This window comes from Cyrtonyx montezumae, unplaced genomic scaffold (genome assembly GCF_038088225.1).
Source record: "Cyrtonyx montezumae isolate F1298 unplaced genomic scaffold, pur_monq_1.0 scaffold_3, whole genome shotgun sequence".
Classification (NCBI taxonomy): domain Eukaryota; kingdom Metazoa; phylum Chordata; class Aves; order Galliformes; family Odontophoridae; genus Cyrtonyx; species Cyrtonyx montezumae.
In genome coordinates this window covers 118,257,111-118,276,090 of record NW_027072034.1, presented here as the reverse complement: position 1 = coordinate 118,276,090, position 18,980 = coordinate 118,257,111, and the positions used below count along the sequence as shown (strand labels likewise).

The 18,980-nt window shown below is 38.2% G+C and overlaps 1 protein-coding gene across 1 annotated transcript in view; it reads right to left on the bottom strand.

Annotated features, from left to right (window-relative positions):
* EPYC (epiphycan) overlaps positions 1 to 11,773 on the bottom strand; it is a 28,346-nt gene extending 16,573 nt beyond the window's left edge. The window contains exons 1-2 of the mRNA XM_065741330.1: positions 11,732 to 11,773; positions 9,529 to 9,706 (exon numbers count right to left, since the gene is read on the bottom strand). Of these exons, the coding sequence (XP_065597402.1) occupies positions 9,529 to 9,696 (168 nt within the window). The 5' untranslated portion in view covers positions 9,697 to 9,706; positions 11,732 to 11,773. The remainder of the gene's footprint in view (positions 1 to 9,528; positions 9,707 to 11,731) is intronic.
* Positions 11,774 to 18,980: the final 7,207 nt, after the last annotated feature.

Genomic DNA, 18,980 nt, shown 5'->3' with positions numbered 1-18,980 from the left:
CTGGGTCTGATCCCCTTGTTGCCATGCACGTGTCGTGTGATCTCCCTCAAGATCATCTGCTCCATAACTTTCCCTGATACCGAGGTCAGGCTGACAGGCCTGTAGTTCCCCGGGTCTTCCTTACGGCCTTTCTTGTAGATGGGAGTCACGTCGGCAAGCCTCCAATCTTGTGGGACCTCTCCACATAACCATAGATGGCAGAAAGTGGCTCGGCAATCACCTCTGCTAGCTCCCTCAGCACCCTTGGGTGGATCCCATCTGGCCCCATGGACTTGTGGCAGTTCAGATGGAGGAGATCTCTGACCGTCTCTGCTTGGATCACAGGGGGTGCATTATGCACCCCGTCCCGGACTTCCAGGTCAGGGCAAGTACCCTGTGGACAACTGCTCTGTCTATTAAAGACAGATGTGAAGAAGGCATTAAGAACCTCAGCCTTTTCCTTATCATCTGTGGTTACATTCCCTGCCTTGTTGAGTAAAGGAGAGAAATTTTCCTCAGTTTTTCTCTTGCTGTTAATATATTTGTAAAAGGGTTTCCTGTTCTCCTTTACAGCAGTAGCCAGTCTAAGTTCAAGCTGGGCTTTAGCATTTCTAACTTTCTGCCTGCAAATCTTGGCCAGTTCTCTGTAGTCACCCCAAGTAGCCTGTCCCATCTTCCAGAGGACATAGACTCTCTTTTTCTCTCGGAGTCTCAACAAAAGTTCCCGGTTCATCCACACTCGTCTTTTTCTCCTCCGGCTTGACTTACGGGACTCCGGGACAGCCTGCTCCTGTGCCTTTAAGATTTCCATCTTGAGGAGCATCCAGGCTTCCTGGACCCCTTTACCCCTCAGGAACAAGTCCCAAGGGACCCTTGCAACAAGTGCCCTGAACAGGTCAAAGTCTGCCCTCCGGAAGTCCAAGGTAGCAGTTTTGCTAGTCACCCTCTTGACGGCACCCAGAATAGCAAACTCCACCATTTCATGGTCACTCTGGCCAAGACAATCTCCAACCTTCACATCTCCTACTAGTCCTTCCCTGTTAGTGAAGAGCAGGTCTAGCAGGGCATCTCCCCTGGTAGGCTCTTGCACCAGCTGTGTCAGGAAGCAATCATCCACACATTCTAGAAATCTCATGGACTGCTTCCTCTGCGCAGTATTATATTTCCAGCATATGTCAGGGAAGTTGAAGTCCCCCATGAGAACGAGTGCTGGCCATCGTGCAACATCTACGAGTTGCTTATAGAACACCTCGTCTATTTCTTCATCCTGACTAGGTGGTCTATAACAGACCCCCACCACAACGTCACTCCTAAAGACCATCCCCCTGATCCTTATCCATAGGGACTCTACTTTATCATTTCCAACCTCAAGCTCTTCAACATCAAAACACTCTTTGATATAGAGAGCTATGCCACCACCCTTTCTTCCCTGTCTATCCCTTCTGAAGAGCTTGTAGCCATCAATCCCAGTATTCCAGTCATGGGAGAGGTCCCACCATGTTTCTGTAATAGCCACAAGGTCATAGTTAGCCTGCCTCACAATGGCTTCAAGCTCTTCTTGTTTATTGCCCATGCTGCGTGCATTGGTATAGATGCACTTCAGCTGAGATATCTGCCTCACCCCTTTCTCCAGCACAGCCTCCTTAGGCTCTTTACTGGTGAGCCCTGTTTTATCCCCTTCCCCCGTCACAGCTAGTTTAAAGCTCTCTCAATGAGTCCAGCTAGCTCCTGTGCTAGGATTCGTTTCCCCCTTTGAGATAGGTGCATCCCATCAACAGATAACAGGCCAGGAGCCAAGAATACTGCCCCATGGTCAAAAAACCCAAAGTGTCTCTCTACACCAACCTCTCAGCCAATTATTCATCATCTGTGTTTTCCTAGCCCATTCTGTGTCCTTCACCGCCCCAGAAGGTATGGAAGCAAACACCACTTGTGCTCCCACCCCTTGAACTAATTGCCCTAATCCCCTGAAATCTCTTTTCATAGTTCGCAGACTTCTCTGAGATATTTCATTGCAGTCTGCCTGTACTACAAGTAACGGGTAGTAGTCGGTGGGGCATATCAAATCGGGAGTCTTCTAGCAATGTCCCTGATCCGGGCCCCAGGGAGACAGCACACTTCCCTGTGGTTTGGGTCTGGTCTGCAAATGGGGCCCTCAGTTCCCTTTAGAAGGGAGCCACCCACTACTATCACCTTCCTTTCTTTCTTAGTAGTAGCAGTCTCAATGCACGGAGTTGACTGCCTTGCCATTGGTGACCTCCTGCGGGAATCTTCCTGCATTTCACCCCTTATCACCTCTTCAACATCCAATGCTGCAAATCTATTGCTTAGGGGTATCTGGGGACACTGGGGAGGCAGAGGGGGAGATTGCCCACGGTACCGAGCAGGGACTCTCTGCCAGCCCTCTCTATCCCTCAGATATCCCCCTTCTGCCCTACGGGGACAGGTCAGGGAATCCACCACCAACTGCGGGGGATCTCCCTGGCGCCTTTCTCTCTGGCACTCTAGGGAGCTACTCCACCAGTCAATCTCCCGCTCACAGTCCCTGAGTCTCTCAGTGGCCCTCAGTCTCTCAACCTCCTCTTTCAGTTCAACCACCATACTAAGCAGATCTTCCACCTGCTCACACCTTGCACAGGAGAACTGCTTAGCACCCTCATCCAGCAGTAGCAGGCTCTGGCACTCCTCGCAACCAGAGACCTGTGTAGCCACGCTTCTAGGCAGACCTTCTGTCTGGGTCGCCACAGCCTTTTTAAAGCAAGCCCTCTGTCTAGTAGAGACCATGGCACAAAAAAGAATAAAAACAAATAAATGAAAAATTGAAAGTAAATAAATAAATAGCTCATAATAATATATATAGATATGAATTGTAATAACTTAAAAATAAATAAATAATAATAATATTAAAATATATATATATAAAATAAACACAAACAAACAAACAGTGGGTAGTGACACTTCGCTGCCCTCCCTGAGCCCTATTCAGCTGAGGGCGAGGGCGCTGAAACCCTGGCAATGCCAACGCCTCGTTAACGCCTCGTTAACCTCTCCCGAGAACAGCCTATGGGACTGGCCGCTCTCACTCGGATTCCGAGAGACAGGAACCTCCCGAAAACCCGCCCTGTACCTCAATCAGCCACTGCAGCTCCGGCTGTGCCGATTTCAAAGCAGTTGACCACGAGGAGAGTGTTACTTCCGGGTTCTGACTGTTTTAAATCCCCCGCCGTTGCCCTGGCAACGCCTACGCCACGTCAGCCTCTCGCGAGAGAGAGCTGCTGGGGGTCTGTCGGGACTGGCCGCTCTCACTCGGCTCCCGAGAGACTGGAACCTCCCGAAAACCCGCCCTGTATCTCAATCAGCCACTGCAGCTCCGGCTGTGCCGATTTCAAAGCAGTTGATCACAAGGACTGATACTACATTGTATGCAGCTATTCTACCCTGACTTTTGAATCAGTTGAGAGATGTAGTGAATACCAATACCAGTATTAGCTACAAAGCATGTTGTAAGCAGAGTAATGTGTTTGTTAAGATATCACAAATATTTCTGTATTTACTGTGTGACTACTACTGAAAATGAAACTGTTCAGTGTGGATGACCAATTCAGAGGCACTTTCAGATTAGAAAGTTAAGAAAAAGCAAAAGCAAAGAAATCTGAACATAGTATTTAGTGATAAAATACAGCTGATGAAAGCCACGTCGAGAAAAAGAACCTCTGAAGAGCTCCTGCCATCAACTCAGAACAGGTTCTGTGGGTATTTATCTCTCCTCATTGCCTGAAAAAGAGGTGTGAAAAAAACTGTAAAGATTTAAAGATTAGGAAAGGCTCAGGAAGGTGAATTGTGAACAGAGAAGAAAAAGTAAGATGAAAGTGTTTGTGAGATAGTCAGCAGAGACAAAACAGACAAGAAATGTAGATGAGTAACCTACATTAAGACCATGAATCCACATAAGCTGTACAATAGCTGAAATACAGAATTATGGCAAGTTTTGAAGCCATCACTCACCCCATTTTACTTCTAAGGCTTTGTCTACTGTTTAATGTCTACTAAAGATTTCAGTAGCTTTTAGAATCAAGATTGATATACTGCATGTAATAAGTTTAAATCTACATGAGAATCTCATGTCTCAGTTCTCTTTTACTGCAGAAAATATGCTTAAAAGAAAAACAGAAGTTCATAACTTTAAAAGAGACATTATAAACTTGAAAGGGCAGTTCTACCACACACTGGCTCACCAAAAGTTACTAGCTCCACCACAATTGTTCTGAAGCAACCAAAGGCTTACAAGAAAATACCTTAGTTATGGAAAAAATGTTTTGTTTTGTACTGAAAACTAAACAATCCTTTATCCTGTCAGAGTAATCAGCTGTTATGGGACAGTATTTTACCTCATTACATTGGATACAGAGGCACCCATGAATCTTATTTCAGATAGTTGCAAATTGTCTGCTTTTCCTCATTTGGAATAGGTTTTCCTGATGTCCTACATAGAAAGAAATTATATATGTTACAGTCTATGATGTTATTTTTTCTTCCTCCCAGATGCTGGTAGGATGCAGTCTTCACTGAGAAGTCATCTGTTCTTCAATGCGCAGGACTATCATAGAGGACCATCAGTTTTGGTGTAAACATATTTCTCTATTTTGCTCCTGGAAACAGTGTTCCGGAAGTGATATATTCGGGCATGGCATCCTTTATTAATATATCCTATATATATTAATATATCCTATATATATATATAAATGTTATTTTGTTCTTTTGGATTTTACACAAATATACATATATACATATTTCTGTTCATTCTTCAGTCAGACCAATCAATATATAAGAACTTGTAATGCAACCCTTTAGAAATTAATTTTCATGGCTTCTGCCTTGGAAAACGCAGATAGACTCTAAGGCCCTTTTCATTGATCTTGGAAAGTTAATAGTCATTTTATCATCCTGTCCGCATAATATCCTATAACTTTTCATATTAAAAGTGAGAGTAGCTGTGTTATGTCTGATTTTAGCGAAGTAAAAATATTCATGTTGCACAGCATTGGAACAGGGATTTTTACTTACAAATTCTGTTGTCTGAGAATGAAAAAATTCCATATAAATGGAGCTAATCAGGATTTCCATTGGTATTAGTTAACATCTCGTTCCAGCACGGTTTGAAATTACAGACTTCTAACATCCTGATTTGAAAGCTATGTAATTCTTAAGCAAGTCTAGAGCAGACATTATTCTTTGGAATAGTGCTGAAATTTTGGAAGACAAATTGCAGAGAAATGCTGTGCCCGATTTAGGAATCAGAAAAGTGCTCTTTGAGTCATTAAAATTCATATCAGAGCTAAAAAATAATCTCAGCTACTTAATGAAGACTTCCACAGGAGTTCCTACTGGTCCAAGCCCCAAAATAAACGTACACAGTCAGTTAGACAAACTTAGAGATCACTCAGCCCTATGGAGTTCCTACCAGGAATGTTCTCAACCCTCAGATCAGCAGAAGCTACTTTAGTTTGATTTTCAGAGCAACCTGTAGAGGAGAGTTCAGCATCTCAAGCATATTTCCTCATGGATTGCAGTCAGATCAAGCACTACTGGAGCTGAATACGCTTTTGTCCAACTGATCAGCCTAGATTTTCCTAAATGTGCTCTGATTTCTTTGAATATGCTCCAACAAAACAACGTCAGAAATATGAACAAAAGAGGACTGTATTTGCTCCACTTAGCCTCAGATGTTGAACTAAAATATCCTGTTCATCAACTTAAACTCCTTGTGTAGATAGGCAAGAATCACCTCCTGAGAGTGACTTAGCCACCTCTTGTCATAGATCCACTTCCCAAGGTGCTTGTCCATCTTCCTTTGACTCTGCAGGAGAACAGATAGAGGCAATGTTTTTTTTTACTGGACACCAAAGTCCGGTGTCAGATCTGTTCTTCAGATCTGTCCATTGAAAACCAATACAAAGCTTGTAGGTAATTTTACAGTGACATATCTTCATGGACTTTTCCTCTAGGACCTTGAAATTTCAACTTAGGTAAAAGGTTTGTATTCTTATTATTTTTTTTAATTGTTGTTCTTTTTTTTGTTGTTGTTTATGTGCTTATTGTCTTTTTGCCATTATCTATGATTGTTACTGCTCTCCTTAAAGTCTTTGTATAAGTTTTCTTTCTGAATGATGTGTTAGTAAGGTTTTCTTGGTAACAAATATGTCCTTTGGCTGCAAAGTCTTGGCTTGGACTTTTATGTTTCAGTAACCTAGAAACTTAGAAAACACAGATTTTGTAGCCCAGTTTTGATCTAATACATGCCAATGCTCCACTTTGATTCAGGATTCAGTACAATCCTTTAATTCTCAGCTGCAAGCAATTTCCCTTTGAAAAATCTTTGTGCTAAAAATGTGTTTCACCTACATTTATTGTATACAATGAAAAGAACGCAAGAAATGCCATGCTTATTTTAGCAGGCATTGCTAGAGAACCTCTGATTTCCATTGCTAACATTTCAGAACTCAATGTCAGAATTAGAGAAGTCATGACCCTTCTGACAGTCTTAGCTAACTTTATTAAATTAAAATTTCAGAACTTAGCCAGACTCAGGTACCTAATGACTGTCTAGAGTTATATGAGTAAAACAGGTATACCAAAAGAGTGGATGAGGTTGAGATGTAACACCTAATTTTAACCAGATAGAATGAGTGAGAGGAATCTCTCACTACTTACTTCTAGGTCATTCAATTTAGCGATTACATGTTCATTGACTTATTACAGGACCAATTGGGTAGCATTCTGGAAAGGGCATAACTGACACAGGTACTTTAGTTCAATTATTTGGCATACACAACGACCTCATGTTTCTGAAATAAGCAGGAGCAACTTATCCGAAGTCCTACTGCAAGTTTTTCTCCTAGATCATCTGAAAATCAGCTGGAAGTATTAGCCTGGAAATGCTTGTAATTATCCAATTAGCCTAAAAATGTGTTTGGAAATGTTTGCACTTCTGTGAATCTAAAAATCTGTTATATAAAGTGATTTATGTTTGCACAGAACTGAAGACAGCAATGACAGAAAATAATATTTCAGTTTTTCAGTATTCTAAAAAGCTAAAGCACTATTCAGAGATCTTTAAATAAAAATGCAAATCAGGTTCTAAAGAGTTACTGCACACCAGTGGTCAAATGAAGGCCTTCAGTTTGTATGTGCCTGTGTGGTATTGCTCATCATTTAAACTATGCATAATAAAATCTAACCTGTGACCTTGAATAAATACTGAGTTCTATACACAGGGCTGCATGCGGGGATGTGTAGTTTGCATTTTTATGGTAAGTTGTAACAGTGGTTGAGAAATCAGGGAATCATAGAATGGCTTGGGTTGGAAGGGAGCACAAGAATCATCAAGTGGAACTCACTGCTGCAGGCAGGATTGCCAGCTGCAACGTAAATCACTAGATCAGGCTGCCAAGGGCCTCATCCAGTCTGGCCTTGAACACTTCCAGTGACAAGGCATCCACAAACTCCCTGGGCAGTCTGTGCTAGCAGTTCACCACCCTCTTAGTGAAAATCAAATGTGTTGTCTTTAAAACATGAGCGATGGCAGTAATGTTTAGAGTATCTGAAAGATAACTTTAAACACTGGCATACAAGTCTATAAAAGCTTTCTGATTTCTACAACACTGACCTCCCTGAGCTCTCCTGTGGGTTTGGGGGACTATGAATACTTAGGCTTCTTTAGGGTAGTATGGGAAAATGAATGTAAGCAAAGAAGGATTTTGGCAAAAGATCTGGGAAAAAAGCAGCTCTCACAGGGAGGTCCATTCATTTTTAAAGTAACATTCCTTCCAGCTGCTATGATGGATGACCTTCACTTGGAGAATTTTAAGTTTGGTGAAAGAACTCAGCAATGGGAGAAAGTCCTACTCTGGAAAAGTTCACAAGACAAAATAAATACTTTCTGATGTCTTGTTTCTATTCCATATTTTCCTAAATAAAGCAACCTGAGGTAGGATGTTTTATCTTCTTTCCTACAATATTGATCATTCTGGATTTCCTTTCAGCTGGAACAACAGGAGGCTTGCCTTATCTCTATGTCCTTCAGAAACTCCTTGGAGATGGGCCACACAGGCAATTGTGTCTTAGAATGGCATAGGGAGACCAGAAGATGGTTGTACTTAGTATTCAATACATTACTGAGAAATCTATAGGACTGGTACATTCTCAGGAAGAAAAGGCATAGGAACTCTTACTTATCGCTCTCTAAAGTAGAATGCAAGTATCCAGTGATTTAAAGTTGAAGGTGAATTTTTCAAGGAAGAAATCACAGATGCATGAGAATGTAAAGAGCTTCAAGTCTGGGAAGTGGACCGAAGTCAAAATCATTCCTCTATGCCAAAGCTCTTCAGAGTCCTTAGATTAGAAAATGTATTTCCTCTTAACTGTGAGGTTCTGATCCTAATGCAGACATGGAGATGATCTTTATCTTTCCAATTTGCTAATTTTTAAATACATTTATCCTTATATTTTCTGTTTTTCTCTTTTGCTTTTAATGCTGCTACCGAATGTTGATCTCACCTTGATGAAATAGTAGTTACTGTCTTTCTCACTGCAGTCATGAATCACTAAGAGGAGCACATTTTCGTGAACTATGTACTGTTACACAAGAGACTACTAAAATATATGTAATTACAAAGCAAGTCAAAAGCAAAAACAAAAAACAAAGCAACCACACAAAATTATTATTTAACTGTAACATTTTTCACTCATCTTCTATTATGAACATCATCTTTCCATTCAGTGCTGTAACACAAAGTGCATATATCACCTTCATGGAAGTTTTGCCTGTGCCTACAAAGTAGAATGAGATTAGCAAAATGTAGCTTTTTAGAAGTATAGGGAAATACAAGAATCTAGAAGGAGAACTTTCAACTCAACATACTGAATTATTGCCTTGTACAGGCTGCTCTATCTCACAGTATGACAGAATTTCAGTCATTTTTCTTCAGTAATACTTCCTCCTAATACTACTAATAATACTACTTCTTGTTTTTCAATTCAAGCTCTTTACCTTTTCCATTTTCACTTCCTTGTGTTCACTTTCCTAAGAGAAATAGTAATTGCTAGCTTTTCTAGCCTTAAATACTTGTGTTTAATATATTTGTTATTATGAGAAATAACCTCAGGCAACAGAATGTCATAATCTCATTTCATGGGGAATCCTGCATGTTCTGAATCATCTGCTTCAGTCTCTCATCCAGGTAAATAAATCACTGGTACAATCTCAATCACAGCTTGCAAAAAAGTGAGGAGACCAGGGGGAACCTCCAGCCTACTCACACATACACAAATAAATCAGGAAATAATTCGGCCACATTTTTAGACTGAAGAAAATATGAATGAAATGACAGTTTGTCATTAGCACAGAGAATTCACTGTTGATCAACAAAAGGCAATAGCAAACGCATGAGAAGATTTGCCTGCTAAATGTTTTCATGGACAACAAAAGCCATCTGTAACCACTGCAGTTATGCACTTTAAAAGAATAGAAAAATGAAAAGTTCTCATTACCTCTAATTGGTCAGACTGCTCATTTTCAACATAGACAAGTGGGTGAGGCAGTTCTCCAAGTGAGACATCATAGAACTCAGAATCATAAGTTACAGTGTCAGTGACAGGTATAGTTCCAACAGACTCAAAGATAAAAAATCCCAGAAAAATATTTACAAAGGCCTTCATTCTTCTTCTTCTTTTTTTTTTTTTTTCTGAAAGAGAAGAAAATTGATAAAATGTGACAAATATGGTAATTGCAAGGAACCTATGAAAACTTAATCTCAAAAATACAGTGCTTCTATTCATGCAACAATGATTTTGGTGCTTATATTTATTCATAGTGTCTCAAAGGTTTATTCTGGATCAGAGAATTTCTGCAGATGGCCTTGGTCATATCAACATTTAGGTAATTTAAGAAGCACCTACTGATTTTTGTTGTATCAGAATGATATAAAAATATACTGGCCTCCCTCAGAAGAGATCTAAAAGGTAAAAGATGTTTGTGTATTGATCTTTGTCCCCTTTCATCTCTATTTAAATATTTCAAATGCATCACTAGAAAGATCTTTTGATAAGTTAGCCAAGGCTATGTTATTGCATTTTTTTAATATCTATCACAATAAGTAATACTTCGAAATGTCCAGTGTAATTTTGTCTTTCTTCTCTACTAAAATCTATTAAAAACATTAAGACCTCTTTCCTTGCTGTCTTTGGATGAACATAATCACTTTTTCGCCCAATAGCTTTTCTGATGCAATATCATTTTATGTTGTTCAAAGCATATGGCATACTTGGAACTTCTGCAAAGGGGAGCAAAATCAGAAGTAATCTGTATTCTTCCCAGCCCTATTATTGACAGCAACCTTAATTCTTTCATTATCCAATCAACATAGTTTTAAAGTAGTTAAGAAATAATAACAGGGTGCTGTCACCTGTTCTTGGAAGATGGAACTTTGAAATCAATTACCACATATATAAAAGTACAAATATAAAAGTATTTCTGTAAAACAATACAGAATTAACACTAGCCTTAAAAATTGGTGTTTGTGTATTTCCTATTATTTATGTTATGGATATCATATAAGCTGCCTAACATGTGGGTCTATTTGACATTCTTTACTAACATCTTGATTTATTCACTGCTTCCACTAATTTCACCAAAAGTGTGAACTATGATAATGAGCAGTGCATATCTAATAAACTGTACTTCTGTTGTGATCCCATAATACACAGTCAAGTAAATAATAAAATTATATAAATTTATAGCTATTTAAAGTAGATTAAGTATAAGAAATGTATGAGACATATTTTTGGAACACATGCTAAGCAACAACCTGAATTTTAGCTTTCTGAAAAGAGGTCTTTATGAATCTGGTTTAGGCATGAGGATATGAAATTCCTCTGGGGATGGTCAGCAACACAAGGCATTCATTTTTCCCTCATGTGCTTTATTCAAAAAGTCTTTTCAGTTGCTGCTGGGAGAAGCTAGAGTCACATTGGCTTGTCTTTGAGCAGACTTAGCTGAATTGCACCTTTCAGTATTAGCTTGTAAGATTACTAAAGGTTTCCTGCTTCATTACGATAAAATAAAATATATCCAAGCTCTGAAACATATTTTAGTATTCTTACTCTGCTTTTCTAGTTTTGTATTTTCTGGTGGGGTATTTTTTGTCTCACTTTTCTATTATGTAGCATTTAACCCAAATGACTAAACTGTAAAGGATATTATCTATTAACTCCAAAATATAACAATAGCATATTGAGTGTAATTATTTTCTTAAAGCAAACAAATTGTGAATATTCATTATTCAAACCCAGTTACATTTCACATTTCCAAAAATTAAAATTTTAAAAGACATGGGGCTTTGAATGTATATTTTGTGTAAGTAGACAAAAGCAATAAATACAATGTTAATCTCTGTGGAAAATATTGCTATTTATTACTAACCTACAGAGTTTGTATGCCTCTGTACTTCCCTTATGTGCAATATACTGGAACATCCTGTAATGATATTGGCATCTGCAGTAGCTGTAAGATCAAATATTTTGATGAAGATTATGTACTCCTCTCACAGGAAGGAACTAAGAAATATCCAGAGAAAAACATAGTCTCCTCTACCTGCAGCCTTTAAATCAGGAATTTGTGCAATAAAATCAAACAAATGCTATAAAAATATTTCCAGTCTTAAAAATCCAATTAACTTTCCTAATAAATAAGTACCAAAACTTACCTTTTGCTTCCAATCTCCCAAATGGCATGGAGTTACTCAGAATGCAGAGCCAGTGGTATTAGACCCTGACCAATGACAGTGGCATTCTGGGGCTGTGGGAGGTGGTACAGCTTCTACTCACAGCAGGGGACTTCAGTTGAGAGAGTTTCTCTGACTTTAAACACCTTTATGTTCAATTTTGCAGAATTTAATTTTAGCAAGGTCAAACAAAGGTTTATTGTAAGCAAGTGGCATTTATTCCACATCACTGCTTTTAATCCCTTCCCCTAAAATTTCTCACTGCTCCTACTAGTGTATTCATAAATCTGATTAAAAAGTAGATTTATTTTTATTTTATTCATCCATTATAGATTTTTTAATGACAGAAAGGATGCATTGCAGAAATGCAAAACTCAGTGATATGTAAGATATTTTAATACATTTAAACCATTAAAACCTCTGCAATAAAATGCAGAGGTGAAGATATGTCTTGATTGCTCTTTCAGTAGGCAGATGTAAACAGTAAGCATAAAATAAAAGCATTGATAAAAGGAAATCTAAGTGAGTGGTAAGAAAATCAATACAGAACCCTCATGACTTTGAAACAATGCCCAATTTAACTCAAATTAATATGTGGTATTTTCATCAAAGCTGAAAGGGATCCCCTAGATTTACCACAAGGTGAATGACTTAAGTCTTTTCTTACCTAACAAATAAACATATTTTTATTTCAAATGGTCAGCACTCTCAATTGTGTGCTAGAAACAGCTTTTCAGGCACCCTGATCATCTAATATGTGATGGCTGGACTAAATGATCTTAGAGGTCTTTTCCAACTGTAATGATTCTATGATTCTATAAAGGTGGATACCACTTTCTTAACATATATGAACTGCTATAATATACTGCAAGTGATAAATATATACTGTAGTAGCGTGCACTTTACTGCACCATGATAGGATTTAAAATGTTAGCAAAAGACAAGCTCTCTCTTTTTCTTATTGATGGTAATTTCTGTATTATTTTTTTCCTACTTGATTCTGTGTTTATTTTAGTATTATTGCCATTTTGTACAGTATAGAACCACTCTTCTTATCTTTCTCATCATTCCTTTATCTCTTCTTTTAAATGTACTTCCTAATACTAACAGTTGGGAAAAGTCAAAAGATATTCCTTACCTATGAAGGAATATAATGCTAATGTAGAAGACTCCAATGTTTTACGGAAACCTGATTCCCAGTGCTTTAAACATTCTCCTCATCATTTTGTTTTGCAAATAAAAAGACCAATCTACTCAACGCATTTTCAAAAAATTTTAAGCCATCTCTTAAGAATTTGAATGCATAGGCAATCTAAGCAATTTGAAAGGATTTAGCAGATAGATCAAATAGCCTGTAAAGGAATAATATCTGTCAGCAAATAGGCAAGATATTAGGGATTTGATTTAGTAGTTGGGTAGGGATAGTGATAGGAGGATGGTTGGACTAGATGATCTTGTAGGTCCTTTCCAACCTTATGAACCTATGAACCTATATTTTAGGACAAATGAAATGTTAGTATTATTTGCTGTCTTGACAAATGAGTGAAGCCCTGCAGTGCCTTACACTACTATAACTACTCCTAGATGTTGGAAAGGTTCAGCTTAATGTGATTCTTATCAAAAGATGGGCCCTGAATCATTACATCAGACAATTTTAATTGCCTTCTTGAAAATCCCTTCCCACAGTAAGTGCTGTGGGAGCACCATACCACCGAGTCCTGTTGCAATTTTTCTTCAGGTCAATAGTTTTAAACTCAAAGTACTGTGGCTTACTCCTGAAGTTAATGACCTAGTTGCTTTAAGAGACCACATATACTCCTTCTAAGCAACAACAACAAAAAAAGCTATACATCTGCAGTTAGATTTATCCAATAAGGGAGAAAAAGGATAATAAAGGAGGTCATGCTCAACCAACCTGGTGGTCTTCAATGATGTCATTACTGGCTGGATGAATGGGGGGAGAACAGAGGATGTAGTCTACCTTGATTTCAGCAAGACATTTGACACTGCACTGTCAGCATCTTTATAACAATGCTGAGGAAGTATGGAATAGATGAGTGGATGATGAGATGGGTTGAGAACTGACTGACTGGCAGAGCTCAGAGGGTTGTGATAGGTGGTGCAGAGTCAAGCTGGAGTCATGTACTTAGCAGAGGTAGATTCTGGGTCTGGTCCTGTTCAACATCTTCATCAATGACCTCGATGAGGGAATAGAGTCCATCATCAGCAAGTTTGCTGATGATACAAAAGTGGGAGGAATGGCTGAAACACCAGAAATGTTGTATTACAATAATTGATATTTCTATTATTTTTTGTTAGAGCTATGGAAAGTTATTTGGAAATAGCCTACATTTTATTAAAAGTATATCACAAAATTCAGAACATGATGTCTTATGTGGCATGCAAATGTTTCAAATTATAGGTTCATAGGTTCGTAAGGTTGGAAAGGACCTACAAGATCATCTAGTCCAACCATCCTCCTACCACTATCCCTACCCAACTACTAAATCAAATCCCTTAGCACCTCATCTAAAAGCTTCTTGAACAGCACTAGGGATGGTGCCCCAGCCACCTCCCTAGGCAGGCCATTCCAGTGCCTGACCACTCTTTCAGAGAAAAAAAAAATTAATTTTTAGAAAAAATAAAATTAAAACATCAAAGAAAGAAAATTATTTTTGGGTACATTTTATGTCTTAGGTAAGCAGAAGTTGGAGACTGAGTGACATTTCTGTGTGGGACAAGCTCTAGTTTTTGGTGGAATTAATGTTTGGCATTTTCTTTGGCCTTGGATGCTTTCAGCTTTAGAATACCTAGAAACCCAAGGCACTCAACAGTTAAGCAGTTGGAGAATATTATGCCCACAAAAGCAAAGAAAAAGAAAGATTGTGTATAAATACTGGTGGTATTGCTGATCACAAAGACAAGCATTCAAACAAGCTCACAGAAAGTTTATGATTTGGATTAGTCTAGTGTTTTCTGAATCCTGTTATCACAGAAGATAGCAAAATTCCTGGGTTTGACTAAAGGGCAGTTGCAAGTGTTCTTTCTGTATTCTGTAATTAGTCCCTTCAGAGACATTTTTTTTCCTTCAGGTCCTCTGACTTTATTTTGTAGTTTATGTTACTGTCTTACAAACATTCCTAGTTATCTCTAAATCTTGCTGTCTGACTTTGTAAATTGTGCTTGATTAAAAGCTAACTAAAGTTAATGGAGAGTTCCATAACATCTAGTGGTTTTTGGAGCATGACTAGAGCTGGAAGCATTTTCAGCTGTGGTCATTGCCTAACACTTTCCTAGCTAAAATGCATTCCCACTGTATAATTGCTGGCAATGCAAAATGAATTAATTCATTCCCTTTTATTTTTGAGAAGGCTTTGTTTCCATTTCAGTTCTCTCAGCTTTTGGAGATGCAAGATGGGATCCTAACTGTGTTCTTGAACTCAGTGCCAAAGCCTCAGGGTTGTCCAAGTCTTGTTTTTCCAAAACTTTGATTATAAAAGACTGAGCCTTCAATTTAGACTGTCAGCATCCATTTAATGAATACAGTTTCTTTCTTTGCTTTATTTTCTTTTGAGCCTCACAGGTTCATCCTCAGAAATTTCTGATAATAAAGAATGTGTGGGAAGAATAGGATTTTCTCCATGAATGGAAAAATTCTGTCTGTCCCTCAGAAAGAGAGCTTGTGTACATCATTAAGATTCCCTGTCACAACATTTCTAGTCTGCCAATCTGGACAGAAGTACAGATCTTTACTCTGTTACTTCAGATCTGTCAACTTCTCTTGCTAATTTTAATCAAGGAGGTTAATTCTAACTTTGGATGGAGTGACACAAGAGTCCCAAGATCAATCATTTGTTCTGTCTCTACTTAGTGCCTTGACAAAAGATGCTCCCAGTTTGAAATGATAGAGTAAGAGCAGTCAGTGAAGTTGTTTATGTATTTTCATATAAAACAACAGCAATAAAATGAAAAACCCCCTTCTCCTGGCACCAATCTACATAAAGGAGAGATGTATTGCAATACTGGTGACAGTAACTTCAGCTGACCAGGTCATACAGACCCTTAAAAAGACACAAATAATTTCTCCCACCTCTTCTAGATTCCATGATCAGAAGTGTGACAGTCACACAAGGAAATTTGTATCACTTGTATTATGTGGTAAGCATGCTTGATGATGTGAAGGGTGTACATTTGCATTTTGCTCATGCATAAGAGGTACATACATATTCATTGCACAGGACATGCTGTGTCACATAACCAAAATTGAAGTAACATTAGCATGTTAACTTTTGCATTAGCTTGTTAGCATTAACATTAGTATGGAGAAGGGACCCTGTGGCCTTACAAAAGAAAGCAGCAAAAAATACTCAGTTTGAATTGACATAAAGAACTGTGTGTAAGTCAGAAGTTCCAGGATAGCCAAGAAGGGACAAGAGCCATCTTTTCTGAATAAAGTTGTTATGAGTATGTTACCTCAGCAGATGTGGGAAACACCAATCTAAAACTTTAAAGACTTTGGTAGATTCCTTGCATATATTAAATTGATATATTTTTTTCTAGAAAAAATATATTTTTATGTTATTTCCCTAAAACTTCTGTATAACAGGTAGCTTATTTTTAATATATGAGGAGAGAATTCATGGTTGAACTAATATAATATCAAGCAATGTAACATTTTTGTTAGCAATTTGGGCTTTTTAAAATGGTCGTATGCTGCTAAATATTTATGTCATGATTCAGATAATTTGGTAGCATATATATTCTTTAATAGTGATAATAAAGATGAATGCTTATTTTCCTTAATTTCATTACAGAGAAGAGAATGCCTTTCTGTGAGCACAAGAGCTCTCTGTCCTCCAGTACAGGGGAACAAGCAGGGGAGGCAGGAAACCAGAAAACCAGGCAAGGACCTGCAAGTCAAACTGAGGGATAAGAAAAATGTGTACAAGCAGCAAAAGCAGAGATGTGCCACATGGGAAGAACAGAGGGATGTTATCTAGGCATGAAGATATAGGATCAAGAAAGCCAGAGTGCAGATGGAACTGCACTTGCTGAAGGATGTAAAAAATAACGAGGGATTCAGCAGGTACATTGGTCAGAAGAAACAGGCCAAAAAGAGTCACGCATTAGCTGTGCATTTTCCGCAGTGATGGACAAGAGCCTGCGTGCCATGCTTGTAAAAATCTGTACCAAGGGACATCACCCGCAGCTGTGATGACAGCTTTATTGCTGAAACACACCACCCACCACTTCAGTCTTCTCATATCCACTGTTTGGTCTCTATAAATGTTTAACAAAGATTGATGATTGTCAATGGGTTCAGTTTTTTTCTGCAATTGGAAGACATACCTTTGCTTTATATGCACTTCCATGACAGATGTCATTTTGTCAGGCAGAGTCTCTGCTGCCATCTATCACACGGCAACAAAATGTAATAAAATATTGGTGGGAAGGTTCAGCCTCTATTGCTATACTACCAGTGTCCATCTCTGATGACATGGGCCAACATAACAACAGAGGAGGCATTACTTTTGGAGCAGTCTTCATACATCCCTCAACCTGATCCAATTGGATAGCTTTGCATTTTCTATGTGAAAGTAGTATTTGGCACTCCAAATAGTTTCCACTGAATGCTCATGAAGAACTTTACTAAGGTGCATACTGTCATAAACAATCCATTTCTCATCCAAACAAATGTTTTTTTCAACTTGTTCTTGGTATATGACATTACTACTTACTGGTTTTCTATTATTTGTTTTCCAAATTTAGATACACATTCACTATTATGTAGAACAAAAACAAAACAGAATGCAAGTGTTGAAGTTAGGTGCAATCAAAGTCAGAGCTAAAATTTAGGCCAGGTTTTCAGAACATTCGCTTCTGAGATTCTGAATGCCCCCTGACTGCTTTTTTGTTTTGGTTTGGTTTGTTTGTTTGCTTGTTTGTTTCTTCTAAATACACAGATTGGAGGAGTAGGAAGCCATTTTGACACGTTCCTGTCCTGTCTCAGTATCACTTGAATTTCATGAATTGCTGTATTGTTGAGACTTGTTCAGCCCAGGACCCTGGGAAAAGGAGTGACCCTCATTGGGACTGGGAACAAAGGCTGGAGCACAGAAAAACAAATGTCTCAGAGAGAAGGGGGAAGGAAGGAAATCATGTGTCTGCAGAAGGGATTAACATCTCCATTTTGCTCATCAAAGTTAAACAGAGTACAAAAGAAGGATTTACAGTGCTCCAACTGTGCCATCAACTTGTGCAGATCAGCATAAACAGAAGGAAAAATAGAGTTAAACAGAAAATGTAAGATAGCTAAAACTGTTTTTACTGGTAAAGTCCTGTTTAGCTTTAATTATTTCTGTATAAACAGTGAATGCAGGAAAACAAATAGCTTTTTAATGAATCATTGTTACAACCAAAAACCTATTACATGTGTAATGCCTTATTTTCACCTCATTATGCCTGATCTTTTGTTCTTCATGTCAAATTTCCTTTTCAACTCATGTGCCCCTTGGAAGTTTTTATTTATCTCCCTGAAAAGTTACTCTTACCTTTCACTTCTGTGTTTTTTGTAGTCAGAGTAAAGTGTTGGATTGTGTGGTATAAGACTTTTTTCCTGTCATTCAAACATAATTTTGTGATAAATTTGTGATAATTTTGTCCGGCTGCCCAGTTTGTTTTTCTTTCTCATTTTCATATTTTCCATAAAAATAAACATAAATTAAAAATAGCATGTCTCTTTAAAAATCTGTTAAATATATATCTTGCACTGATTATTACTGGTTAGACATCTGAACATTTTCATGTAGTCTGGTGTGCTAAGCTGGAATGCTTTTCTAACTGAGCACCCAGAATGCTGGAATTTTACCCAAGTAAAGATCATGTATATTTAGACCTGGAATGTCCTTGTTATTAAGAATAAAGTATGGAATAAAGAATAAAGAATAAATTAGTTAGGTGACAGCAAATATAGTACATTTTGTGCTTAATTTCTCTATCAGTTATGTATAAGCTGTAACAAAGGCAATCTCAAGAACTCCCACCAAGCCCAAAAGCTGCAGTTAGAGCTTCAGACTCACATACTTGGGTTATATTCCATTCATATTAGACAGGCTGCCATTCTTCTAAAACCAAATTTACAGTTTGCTCTTTAAGAGGTATAATTTGCATGAGTTTTGAGGAGTTGGGGAAGGAATCTTTCTTAATCATAGTTGAACATAA